Genomic DNA, 12,422 nt, shown 5'->3' on the forward strand with positions numbered 1-12,422 from the left:
ATCCATCACCTCTAACCTCCCTTATCCACCTTTTCTACCTAACAAACCTTTATTTGAAGAACATCGAATATTAAGATATAAAGTATGATAATAATAACTTTATACTCCTTTAACACAAAATATTGAGTAAGTCGAACTTATTGTGAGTCAATCCACGACTAAAAACCTACAAAGTATTTCACAAATGAATAACTTTTATACTTCGTATTTGAGATAGCTTATCAAGTTAAACACAAGTATAACGAGATAATGCACCTTAATACTTGATGTATATTCATTACTATTCTAGGTCAAATAATTTATCGATCAACACACTCAGGATAGCAGGCTCGACACTTTAAGAACAGAATCGGTCTCCTTTATCTCATGTGCATCCGATAAAATATCATAATTTGATGCTCCGTATAAACCATAACAGCTGAAAAACAAACTCAAACATCTCTCCTTCATAGTGTTGAACCCCAGTCAGATCTCCACCTCTATTTTCTCTCTCCTCGAGAGCTTTCAACGCTCAGCTACTGGCCATGGCAATGGCGATTAGGGTTTCTCTTCTCTTCTTCCTCTTCCTTTCTTCTTCCTTACTCGTTTTCTCTCTCTACGAAGATCAAGCAGGTCTCGCTGACTGGTAATTGTGATTTCTCTTTCCTAATTCAATTCAGTTTTCATCTTATTTCAATTTTGCTGAATTTCATGGTGTTTTCTTCGAATCAATCGCAGGCATCAGCAATACTTAGGGAAAGTTAAGCAAGCAGTTTTCCATACTCCGAAAGCGGGGAGGAAGAGGCTTGTGGTTTCCACTGAGGAGAGTGTTGTCGCATCTCTTGATCTTCGCCGCGGCGAGATTTGTAAGTTGTTTGATTGTTTGGAATTGATTGAATTGTGATTTTGTATTGAATGCTGGAAAATTAGTTTTTGATTTTGATTGGTGATTTTGTTGATAGTTTGGAGGCATGTGCTTGGGGAAAATGATCGAATTGATCACATTGATATCGCCCTTGGGAAATGTAAGTGTTTCGCCGTTGTATTCGATTAGGTTGAGCTTTTTTGTGATGCAATTTCTGGATTATTAGTTGTGGATAGGTTGATTGGAATTGCAATTTAATGGGAAAATTGTGCATTTTATGATTTTGACTATTGTATTTATAATATAGTATCTATGCATTGAGTTAACTAGAAGATATCTTAAATCCTGTAGTTAGTGGTTTTGTGATCGAACCGTGGATTTATTGTGCTGTAGATGTTGACTTTGAACTTCCTGTCTTTTGGGCCAGTGAATGTTCTACTTGTGATACGCCGTAAAAAATTAAAATACATTAAGCTAGGAAGATTTTATTTATGTTGCTGGTATCAAACAGGAACAACATTCGTTAACATATGTATTTCTGTTCCAGATGTGATTACACTCTCATCAAAAGGAAGTATCATTAGAGCATGGAATCTTCCCGATGGGCAGATGGTGTGGGAGTCATTCCTTGTTGGCAAGAAACCCTCAGAATCTTCATTGTTGACAGTGGTTGGTCATAACATTTCCTCATTAGATAATGTTGTAGATTTAACTTCTGCCGTCTGCTATAGCTGCTGAATTATGTCCATTGTGTTCTTGATTTCCTAGCTTAATGATCTTGGCTTAAATAAATATGAATTTCCGGTATCATCGAAGTTTCTCCGTTTCGTGTAGCATTTCATTTGGTTTTGTTTATCTTAACTGCCCCAAAAAATTTGGTATTTTTGTACATGAACATATCATATGGCCATCTAATAACATTTACTTGGTTCTGTCATGCAGACTGATTTGAAGGTGGAGCGTGATAATTTAATCCTTGTTTATAGTAATGATTGCCTTCATGCAATTTCAAGTTTAGATGGTGCAGCCCTCTGGAATATTGAACTTGAAAGGTTGAATTGTTTATCTAGTTTAGTTTCTATGCCTTAACTGTCCAAAAGCTTATGTCCTTAACTGTATATTTTATATGCCATTTTTTATTGCCAGTGTGGAGCTTCAACAATTAATCAAGCCGGTTAGTGGCGATGTCATGTATGCTGTAGGAATTTCAGGCTCCTCTAAGCTACATGCCTATGGAATCAATATCAAGACCGGTGAGTTACTCAATCAAGATGTTGTAGACTTTCCTGGTGGACTCTCTGGTGACATATCTCTCGTCTCTAGTGAAATCTTAGTAGCTCTGGATGCAAGTCGCACAGAACTGGTTCTAATAAGCTTAAAAGATGGGAAACTCAATTTCCAGAAGACAAATATTCATGAGCTTGTTCCTCAATTTTCTGGGGAAGCTGCTTTGTTACCCGTTAACCTGGAAGGGATATTTGCTGTAAAGTGCAATTCTTATATTGTATTCTTGAGAGTCAATGACCAAAGCAAGCTTGAGGTTGTGGACAAAATTGAGGATTCTTCTGCTGTTAGTGGTGCTCTTTCATTCAAAGAAGATCAGCTAGCTTTTGGAATTGTTCAACAAGGAGGTAGTCAAATTCATCTCACAGTGAAGCTTGGTAATGATTATAGTACCGATATTTTGAAAGAAAGCATCCAGATTGATCCTAATCGAGGGACTGTTCAGAAGGTTTTCATTAATAATTATATCCGTACCGACAGATCTTATGGGTTTAGGGCATTAGTTGTTATGGAAGATCACTCTGTATCATTATTGCAACAAGGTAATATTGTTTGGAGTAGGGAAGATGGGCTTGCTTCAATTGTAGATGTCACAACTTCAGAACTACCCCTAGAAAAGAAAGGTGTGTCAGTTGCCAAAGTCGAGCAGGGTCTTCTTGAGTGGCTGAAGGTATGCATTTCATTGTAGGTTTATTATTATAATTGAGAGCTAGGCGCAGCAGTAAATAAATAGCTGTGTGATTTAATCTTGTAAATGTCATTGCATATAAAATCATTCCAGGGTTTAGTCTTTATTGCTTTTGCACTGCTGTTAATTCTGCAATACTACAAGTGTCTTGTGCTGCATGGTTGAATTACTTTGCTTTAAATGACTTATTTTTGACATTAATTCACTCAGTAATCAGATCTCACTAGTTTTACTTCTGTTAGACTGTCTTCCTAAATTTTGTATGTTTTGGGGGGGGGGGGGTCTACATGAAAGGTGCTGGCTCTACAGACCTCTACTCTCGCTTTCTCTCTCTCTCTCTCTCTCTCTTTTTTCTTGGCACAGTTGTGGGATAAGGTTAAAAAAAAACACAGGAACGCCTTGTTCCTTGTTTGCCAGCTCTCTCTTACATGGTTCTAGTATCCACACCCTTGCAGACAATTATAGTGGGAAGGTTACTACTTCCATTTCAAAAAGTGATCCTCCCCCTATCTCCCCCTTCTTGGCAACCAAAAAACTGTATATATTATGAATGACGGTATTTTTGAGAAAATGATTGTCTAATATATCTTCTTCCTCTCCTAAAGAGAAGCCCTTGTGAATGAAAACCTTTTATCTTTGATTTGAAAGTGGACTTTAAGAAATAAGTATGCTATTTATTGGTTTCATCAACCAACTTGCCAGGAGACTACATTGGCTTTCTGTTCCAAATTCTTGTGGCAGGCAAGTGTTATTTGGAATTTTCTACATTTGTGCTATTCAGCTGATTAACTTACATGACTCAGGGACACATATTGAAGCTTAAAGGTACTCTGATGCTTGCAAGCCCTGAAGATATGGTTGCCATCCAGGCATTGAGGTTACAAAGTTCCGAGAAAAGCAAATTGACCCGAGATCATAATGGTTTCAGGAAGTTGCTAATAGTGCTGACTAAATCTGGAAAAGTTTATGCATTGCACACTGGAGATGGAAGAGTTGTTTGGTCTACTTTTCTGCCTAACATGCGCAAGTCTGATACATGTGAAAATCCTGTAGCACTTAATCTGTACCAGTGGCAGGTTCCTCATCATCATGCTATGGATGAGAATCCAGCTGTTCTTGTTGTTGGCCGCTGTGGGAATGGAATTGATGCACCGGGCATTCTTTCAATTGTTGATACCTACTCAGGGAAGGAGCTTAGCTCTCTGAGCTTGACTCATTCTGTTGTTGATGTCATTCCATTGCCATTTGCTGATTCAACAGAAAAGCGTCTTCATTTAATAGTAGATGTAGATAGAAATCTGCATTTATACCCTAAGACTCCTGAAGCTGCTGCCATATTTGAGCGTGAGTATATTAATGTGTACTGGTATTCTGTTGATGCTGAAAATAACATGTTGAGAGGACATGGATTAAAGAGCAAATGTATGAGCGAGATAGCTGATGAATTTTGCTTCAGCTCAAGGGATTTGTGGTCAATTGTATTCCCTTCGGACTCGGAAAAGATAATTGCTACCGTTGCTAGGAAAGCAAGTGAGGTATGGTTTTAATTATGCATATTACTAGTATTATTTTTTTTTTTTCGATATGGAGGAGGGGGTTGAATGTTGGTTTGATCTTTGTGGGTTTTTTTTTTTTGTTGGTAAATGTATATTTTGTTGCTCGTCTGATATGGATTCTAAAAAATGTTTGTTCTTCTGTAGGCGGTACACACTCAAGCTAAAGTAATGGCAGATCGAAATGTTCTGTTCAAATATATTTCCAAAAATCTGTTATTTGTTGCTACTGTTGCACCCAAAGGTGCTGGTGAAATTGGATCAGTGACCCCAGATGAGTCATGGTTGGTTGTGTACCTTATAGATACCGTGACTGGGCGGATATTACACCGCGTGACGCATCATGGTTCACAGGGTCCTGTCCGTGCAGTAAGTTGTTTACATATTCTTCCCCTATGACATTAGTTCTCTTAGTAATTTTAAACCTCTGTTCTTATATGCCTTTCTTTTTTTGCTGTGTCCTCTTGAAGGTTTTTAGTGAGAACTGGGTTGTCTACCACTACTTTAATCTCAGGGCCAACCGATATGAAATGTCAGTGATTGAAATCTATGATCAATCCCGAGCGGTATTATTTCGAACTTTTTAAGTACTTTTTTAATATGCAATTTCAATCGACTTATATGAGTGATTTTCTGATATTCTTTGCATATGCAGGACATCAAGAATGTTTGGAAGCTCATTCTTGGGAAGCATAATCTTACCTCACCAGTTTCATCGTACTCTCGACCAGAAGTTATGACAAAATCGCAAACTTATTTTTTCACCCATTCTGTGAAGACAGTATCCGTAACATTGACTGCAAAAGGAATAACAGCAAAACAGCTTCTAATAGGAACTGTTGGCGATCAGGTTAGGCTCAGTCTTATGTGTCATTAAGGCTTTGTCATCTTCTGTGTGGCTAATTATGATAATTTCGTGCTATATCTTCAATAGGTTTTGGCTCTTGACAAGCGCTTTCTTGACCCTCGTCGATCTATAAAACCAACCGCTACTGAATTGGAAGATGGAATTATACCTCTTACAGATGCGTTGCCAATCAATCCACAGGTATATCATAGGCAATTGGTTGATTGCTTTTTTTATTTTTGCATATAGTATACCACATTGATGAATGAAGCTCCAAATCCCTATAGATGTGTGTTTGGATTGAGACTTTGGAGGGAAGGGGCTGGGGAAATGAAGAAGGCAATAGACAAGAACTTCATTTTCCCACTTTGGATACAGAAAAGGGGAAGAAAATTGAAGGGGGCCATATTTCTCCCATTTAATAAACCAAATACTCGAAAGATAATACAAGTCCATTCCTTCCCCTCCCTCACTTTGCTGATGCTCAAACTCGTATAACTTTTAGGATTTAATTGCAGACATGCAGGAGCCTTTTGTACTGTATCTGTCCCATTTTTTGCTAGTCATTTACTATGAATATATATAATGTATCTTATAATGCTGTTTTGCAGTCTTATGTGACACATGCACTCAAAGTGGAAGGTCTTAGAGGCATAATTTCTGTACCTGCCAAGCTAGAGTCCACTACCCTCGTCTTTGCGTATGGAGCTGATTTATATTTAACACGACTTGCTCCCTCAAAAACTTACGACTCCCTGACAGACGAGTTCAGCTATGCATTACTTCTCTTAACCATAGTTGTGCTTGTGGCCGCAATCTTTGTTACCTGGATCATGTCTGAGCGAAAAGACTTGAGAGATAAGTGGAGGTGATTTCCCCATGTCACACTTTTTATACTTTGCATTCTTTAAACAGCATTTTCTCTTGTAACTTTTAACAAATTTTGTAGCATTGTCTTCTCGAGGTAGCCCATTGTCGTTGTAAATCTAGAAGCACTGGAGGGTATTTTCACATTATAAGATTTACTCACACAGTTGAACCAAATTGTAGTTAGAATCATTATCTTGTTTTTGACATCAAAATTCATTAGTTGACACTAGCTAGAGTTTATCCTATGTTTACAGTTTGCAATGATGAATGTGGAATGCTCTCGTTTTGGTTGCCATGATCTTGTTTGAGCAATTTGCTCAATAGTCGACCAATCTTCTAGTTCAAGGCTGTCTAGTAATTATGATTCGGAGGTACTTCGTACATGATTTTATTAGCTATTGAAGGATGACTTAATTGTGAATTTATTTGCTAATACAGAGTATATGTTTTGTCCAGTCAATGTCATTTTATAAAACGTTTGTTTGGATTTGTTAATTGGCTGTAAAATGACATTTCATATTTTCATAACATGATTTTTTGTGCGGAGTATCTTTAGTTGTTTTTGCAACTTTGACTAGTCTGATGCAAGCTCCTATCAATTCCCAAAATTACCATCCCTTGGTAAAATTCCATACCATTTACCTAAAACTCTCCTCCATTACCATCTCAACCTTAGAACTGTCTGGCCCAGCGCGTCCCGTCTCTCTTTATCAAGCACGAGCTTAGAATGGGACCTTATGAAAAGGGCAGGAAGATGTATGTCTTATTCAAAGGCGGTACATCTTCTGTGGCGATTTATAGTGTACAATTTCAATTAAGTGAACTAACCAAAGACACTATAAGCATCATGCTAGAGTTGGTAAGATTTTACAAAATTCCCGTCAGCACGAGTCTAGGAATCTGTTAAAATAGCTTATTGATCTTAACTGATTAGCTAGCAGTACATTCGTATACATCGAAAATTCATGTCGAGCTTGCACATGGAGGAGGACTAGTAGTATTGTACTATTGTGAACTAGCCACCCACATAATATGCAAGAGATAACCTTAATAAATTACAGAATTAGTTTCAGCAACTGTCTGTCTTTCTACTGCTACTTTCTCCCTTTCCCTGTATAATTTTTATAGACCCTCCTATTTAAAGACCCTCTCTTTTCCTACCCTTATAACTCAAAAGAGCCTTAAATTTATGGGGTAGGTACCCTCCCATAATAAGGATTAATCCCCACCTTCCCAAATTTCTTTGATAGGAAACTGCTTCAAATATTACACCAATCCCAACTCACATTATCACAACAGACTGATACTGACATATCCTGCTAATCTCCACACTCCTTCCGTACTCTTCTTCCCCCTCTTTTACCTTTCTTTTCTTAGCTTTCTTGGAGTTAGGAATCTCATATTCTCTACCATTTCTAACTAAACATCTTTCTCTCACTACTTTCTCTCTCTTCTCAATCTTCCAATATGAGAGCTACTCATCCAAACCACCACCATAATCATAATCATCAAGCTTCTCAGAAGAGAAGCAGTGCTTCAATCTTCTCCTGTGCTTTCTTTCGCCATTGTACTGATTCCCCTCTTAGTCCTAATACCCCTTACTCTTCGCCGCCACACTTTTCGTCGTCTTTGCCGCTTCCTCCTCCTCTTCCGCCACCACAGGTGACTAGCAGGATTCTTTCTTCTGCTACTCATTCTGCACCACCTCCTACTTTGCCTCACCACCCTGCTAAGCCTTCTGATTCTGAATCATCCTCTTCTTCTACTTCTCAGAGTTTCACTCAGTGGCGTTTTCCTTCTACTTTCCCTCATCCTCCACCTGAACACTCTTCTCCCATGCTGCCGTCACCGACGGCTGCAGGGAAACAAGGGTTTCAGTTTCCTGACCTTATTGAGCTGTATCATATGGCAGAGCTCCATTTTGCTTCAGGGTCGGATTCGGATCGTGTTGCGGCTCTCCAGATGTTGGAGCAGTCTCTTGTCCCAAACCCGCCCTCGGATGCTGTCCCTGAGAGCGGGGCTTCAGTGGTGGTTCCGGCGGTGGTGGTGGATGAGGTGTTACAGCACATGAGCCAAAAAGTCTCGGCAAAGTCGGCTACAAAGGTCCTGCTGGCGCTCTGCCTGGCAGAGGGGAACCGGCGGGTGGCAGTGGAGTGTGGGGCCCCATTGCGAGTGGTGGACGCTCTGCCAGACCTTGAAGGGTCAGTGGCAGAGCGGGCATTGGCGGCACTTGAGCTCATGTGCACAATTCCCGAGGGAGCAGCCGAAGTGCGGGCCCATGCACTCGCGGTGCCAATGCTGGTGGCAACCATGGGGCGAATGGAGGGCCGAGGGCGGGAATATGCAATTAGTGTTCTCACGGCGGTGTATGGTGGTGGCGATGAGGATCACCAGGTATGGGAGGCGGCACCGCCCGAAGAGGTAGCACGGGCGGTTGTCCTGGCCATGCAGCAGGGGGACTGTAGTGCTAGGGGAAAGAGGAAAGGTTCTCAGCTTCTTAAGGTTCTTCAAGAAAATGGAAGGGTTGATTTGACTCAGTAATTGTGATGCAAGTTATATGTTATGATAATATAGTAGTGTATGGTTTGATTTATATGATTTGATGAGTATCAATTATGCACCCCTTATTCCCTGAAGGCCTGATTCACTCTGATAATTCTCTTTACAAGCAGAATCTTCATCGAATTTCGAAATTATTATCTGGTTTAGTTCCTGATTATAGCAGTCCATGTTAATTTTCTTTTCATGATCTTTGTATAGTTAACTAAGCCTGCATGTAAGGAAAAATATAGAACAAGTGTGCTTGCTTTTGAATTTTTGATATATATATATAAGATGTTAATCATGTTATATATCTTTATATTGCATGTATTGTTCATGAATTCAATAAAAGTAAAGTAAGGGCGGATTCCAAATAAAGGCTATATGTTCTCATCATTTTATGTTGAGTTCTTCGCTTTATTATTGTACGGAGAATAAGATTGGATAGATTCAGACCTACGGAGTAATATTTTTTAAAATTTACTTCAAAACCAATAAATTTGGGCAAGTCAAAGTTTAGGTCTAATATGAGTTAGTACTAAGGATTATGATGAAAGAATGACAATAACATAAAGCTAGTAGAGGATAGATTTTTGGGTATTGTAAATTTGTAACATGTCATTTGGGACCTAGTAATGAAGTGGACAGAGTAGAATCCAAGTGAACTATATAAGCGTTGGCTTCAAAACTTCAAAAGAATCAATTATTAGAGCTATTATTGATTAATAGGAGATATATACTTCGTATATGATTTGTAATAAAGAAACAAATAGGATGAGTAGTAGGGGGTATACGTCATAATTTACGAGTCATAAGTAATTTTGATTACGTCATTATTATCTATATTATTTTTAAAAATAAGTTTGGAATGCGAAATATTTGATTTTTTTTTTTTTAAAAAGAATCAAGTAGTTGTGATTATGAATTATGATGGCCATGACAGAGTAGTCATTTGTCGTTCTTTAAATCCCTACATCATTTTCTTAATAGTTCGTGTTTCATATTCAAGGTTGAGCATGGCATATGAGTCGATAAATATCATGTTAAATCCTTTGTCATACAAAAATAAAATGGTACCTTACTTTTTTAATGAAACGATAGCAAATTGGAAATTGTCTTTGATGATGGATGCCAAAAGCTCCCCACAAAAAAAAAATATCAAGCTACAGTTTTATTTGGAGCTACATGCGAAGTTGCAATCATCTACTCTAATCCTTAAATAAGTAATTATATGTACAAGAAGTTTCCTCATGTTGTATAGATGAATGAGAGTAGTGTTTGACAAAAGAACAGTAATGACAATTGATATTGGTCCCTATTTAAAAACTTATAGGTTGCGATTTGGCGACTTGCGTATTAGATTAAGCTCAATAATACAAAAAGATACCCGTCATAATGTCATATTATTGATATGTGTTTCACGCTCAATAATATTATTAGAGTTTAATAATGATATATCGTGTTGAAACTTGTCTTATAAATTTTTGCGCAATTCTAATTCATACTTAAATTCACTGTATTGTTATTCATATATTAACCCGAGAAATTGCTCGGGACGCTAAAATAAATCCCATGACAACAAACTCACCATCACTAGGATGAAGTCTCTTCATCAACAACCATTAAATGAACATAACATTTACAATGAATGTTAGAAATGAAATCACATGTGGTGGGACTGAGTTAGGGTTAATCACAGGAAAGATTATGTAGTGAGTCTGGAGTACTGGCAGTACTGTAGTAGTGAGCATATGTCAGAATTAGGGTGACATAAAGCCAAAAAAATGACAATTACAGTTCAAAGCCCTACAAATTTATGAAAGCTCACACAAGATTCCTTCAGCACACAACTTTTTTGAAAGCTTAGAGTAAGCTCTGGACTACATTTGTCTCCCAATCTTCACATCTTTTGTTCCTATTTGTTAACTGGGAAATTGAATTTAATGCTCACTTCTTTTTGGGTAAATTTCTTAGAAATCACCTCCAACTCTTACAAAAAATACTTGCACTTTTTGTTTCATGCAAGGAAAGGGAGTTTGTCTAGCTAAGGTGCTCTATTTACCTTAAATCCACTTAATATCGCATAAAATATACTACATATTACCTCCGTTTTATATTATTTTCAACGATTTGACATAAAGTAGAAAGGAAAAATGTCTAATCGTTGCAAATAATATGAAGCGGAGGTAGTATGTTTAATGAGTTTAGATAAGAAAAAATCAGTACAAGTATAAAGGTTGATAAAAACTACTCAACTAAATTTACGGCTACATAAGTTCTACTCTGTACTTTGTAATATAAGTTCATACAAATAAATTTTATATTATCTTTTGATATTAAGAATTTTATCAAAATATATAACTAATTTTAGCACATAAAATATATTTATAAAAAAATTATTTTAAAAAATTCAAATAAACCTTGCATCACATAGGTTTCATCTAGTTAGATCAATTTTAGAGGTATTAAGTTTGGCTCCTAACAATTTTTTTTTCTTTTTAGTTTTTATGTAATTTATCTCCTCACAATTATTTTCAATATTATATGTGTGCACAAGATAATAATACATATATTATGTTTGGCCCCTCTGGCTCTATCCCTGCATATAACCCATGTTATACTAACAAGAGTAACTCACATAACAATGACAAAATAGTTTCTATAATGCTAACCGAGTAACTTCTTATTCATTTGTATAATCTTCTTCTCATTTTCTATCAAATTATCAAAGTTTTACCTCTTATTGAATAACCCTTGGAACAACAAATTAACACCCTTATATTATTAAGTAAGCCCTATAACCCTAAGTCAATAGAGTAACCTCAAGAATCATGAAGAATGGCCAGCCACATAACCCAAATCAGAGGTAAAACTTTGATAATTTGATAGAAAATGAGAAGAAGATTATACAAATGAATGAAGTACTTTCCCTTCAAAAAATAAAAAATGAATGAAGAGTAATAAATGACCGACATGGATGTCATTTCAATGATGTTTATAAATACGGAAGAATAATTGGGCATCTGGTTTTTTTAGCTCGTACGACTTAAGGCGGTAGGCCCAATTAATGTACGGTATGGATCTAAGTTTAATACTCTTTAATTAAGGGCCCAGCCCAAATAAGGGATTGTTATTAAAGTTACTATTATTTTTTTTTTTTAAAAAAAAAATTATTTATTTAGAATTAATTCATCTGTACTGCTCGTCTTGCCACATCATGTAGCCAGTTGTGAATGAATAAAGTGACTCCTATAATATTGTATGCGTTTTTGGGGCTTGCCCCTCGTTTCCAAATAATAATAATAATAATAATAATAATAATATATGTGTGATTCCTATAATACTAATTGAGTATCCCCTATAACACTCGCCGAGTAACCCCCTATAATACTGACAAATTAACTCCTGTAAAACTGATCGAGTAACCTCAATAACAGTAACGAAGTAACTCTCATTATGGTTGGCCATACAGTGTAGCCAACTACATACGAAGTATAAGAATTTGTGTATAACAGTTTTTATTTTTTTAAAATGCATTATTTTGATATTAAATGTTGTTGATGTAATACAAGTAATTAATTAATTCATTGATATATATTTAGACAATAAATTTCAGTAATGATTAAGTGGGCCCATTGGCGACCAAAAGCCCAAGCAGACATATAACCACCTAATGGGTCATGTTTTGGGCTTGCCAATTGAGCATGCTGAGATGACTGGTATTGTGGTGTACACAAAATGCTGGTTTAGTTGGAACCAAATAAAGGGGCCGTGAGCAATTTCTAATAATTGCCT

The 12,422-nt window shown here is 36.9% G+C and overlaps 2 protein-coding genes across 2 annotated transcripts; both read left to right on the top strand.

The window, feature by feature from the left end:
• The first annotated feature begins 361 nt into the window (after positions 1 to 361).
• On the top strand, positions 362 to 6,381 carry LOC110705600 (ER membrane protein complex subunit 1-like). The gene is made up of 12 exons (XM_021883497.1): positions 362 to 625; positions 718 to 845; positions 942 to 1,004; positions 1,392 to 1,513; positions 1,787 to 1,896; positions 1,991 to 2,798; positions 3,620 to 4,351; positions 4,517 to 4,738; positions 4,840 to 4,935; positions 5,025 to 5,219; positions 5,304 to 5,417; positions 5,828 to 6,381. The coding sequence occupies exons 1-12, from the start codon at positions 525 to 527 to the stop codon at positions 6,086 to 6,088; spliced, it is 2,952 nt and encodes a 983-aa protein (XP_021739189.1). The 5' UTR covers positions 362 to 524; the 3' UTR covers positions 6,089 to 6,381.
• Positions 6,382 to 6,949: 568 nt separating this feature from the next.
• On the top strand, positions 6,950 to 8,722 carry LOC110705601 (U-box domain-containing protein 26-like). The gene has a single exon (XM_021883498.1). The coding sequence runs from the start codon at positions 7,554 to 7,556 to the stop codon at positions 8,625 to 8,627; it is 1,074 nt and encodes a 357-aa protein (XP_021739190.1). The 5' UTR covers positions 6,950 to 7,553; the 3' UTR covers positions 8,628 to 8,722.
• The last annotated feature ends 3,700 nt before the right edge of the window (positions 8,723 to 12,422 follow it).

The sequence above is a fragment of the Chenopodium quinoa genome, unplaced genomic scaffold (assembly GCF_001683475.1).
Source record: "Chenopodium quinoa cultivar QQ74 unplaced genomic scaffold, ASM168347v1, whole genome shotgun sequence".
Lineage (NCBI taxonomy): Eukaryota > Viridiplantae > Streptophyta > Magnoliopsida > Caryophyllales > Amaranthaceae > Chenopodium > Chenopodium quinoa.

Excerpts from the sequence above, each read along its gene's own strand:
- LOC110705601 (XM_021883498.1), top strand. The coding sequence starts at position 7,554 with ATGAGAGCTACTCATCCAAACCACCACCATAATCATAATCATCAAGCT.
- LOC110705600 (XM_021883497.1), top strand. The coding sequence starts at position 525 with ATGGCAATGGCGATTAGGGTTTCTCTTCTCTTCTTCCTCTTCCTTTCT. Across the intron at positions 4,739-4,839 it reads CACAGGGTCCTGTCCGTGCA|GTTTTTAGTGAGAACTGGGT; the intron begins GTAAGTTGTTTA and ends GTCCTCTTGAAG. Across the intron at positions 5,220-5,303 it reads TAGGAACTGTTGGCGATCAG|GTTTTGGCTCTTGACAAGCG; the intron begins GTTAGGCTCAGT and ends TATCTTCAATAG.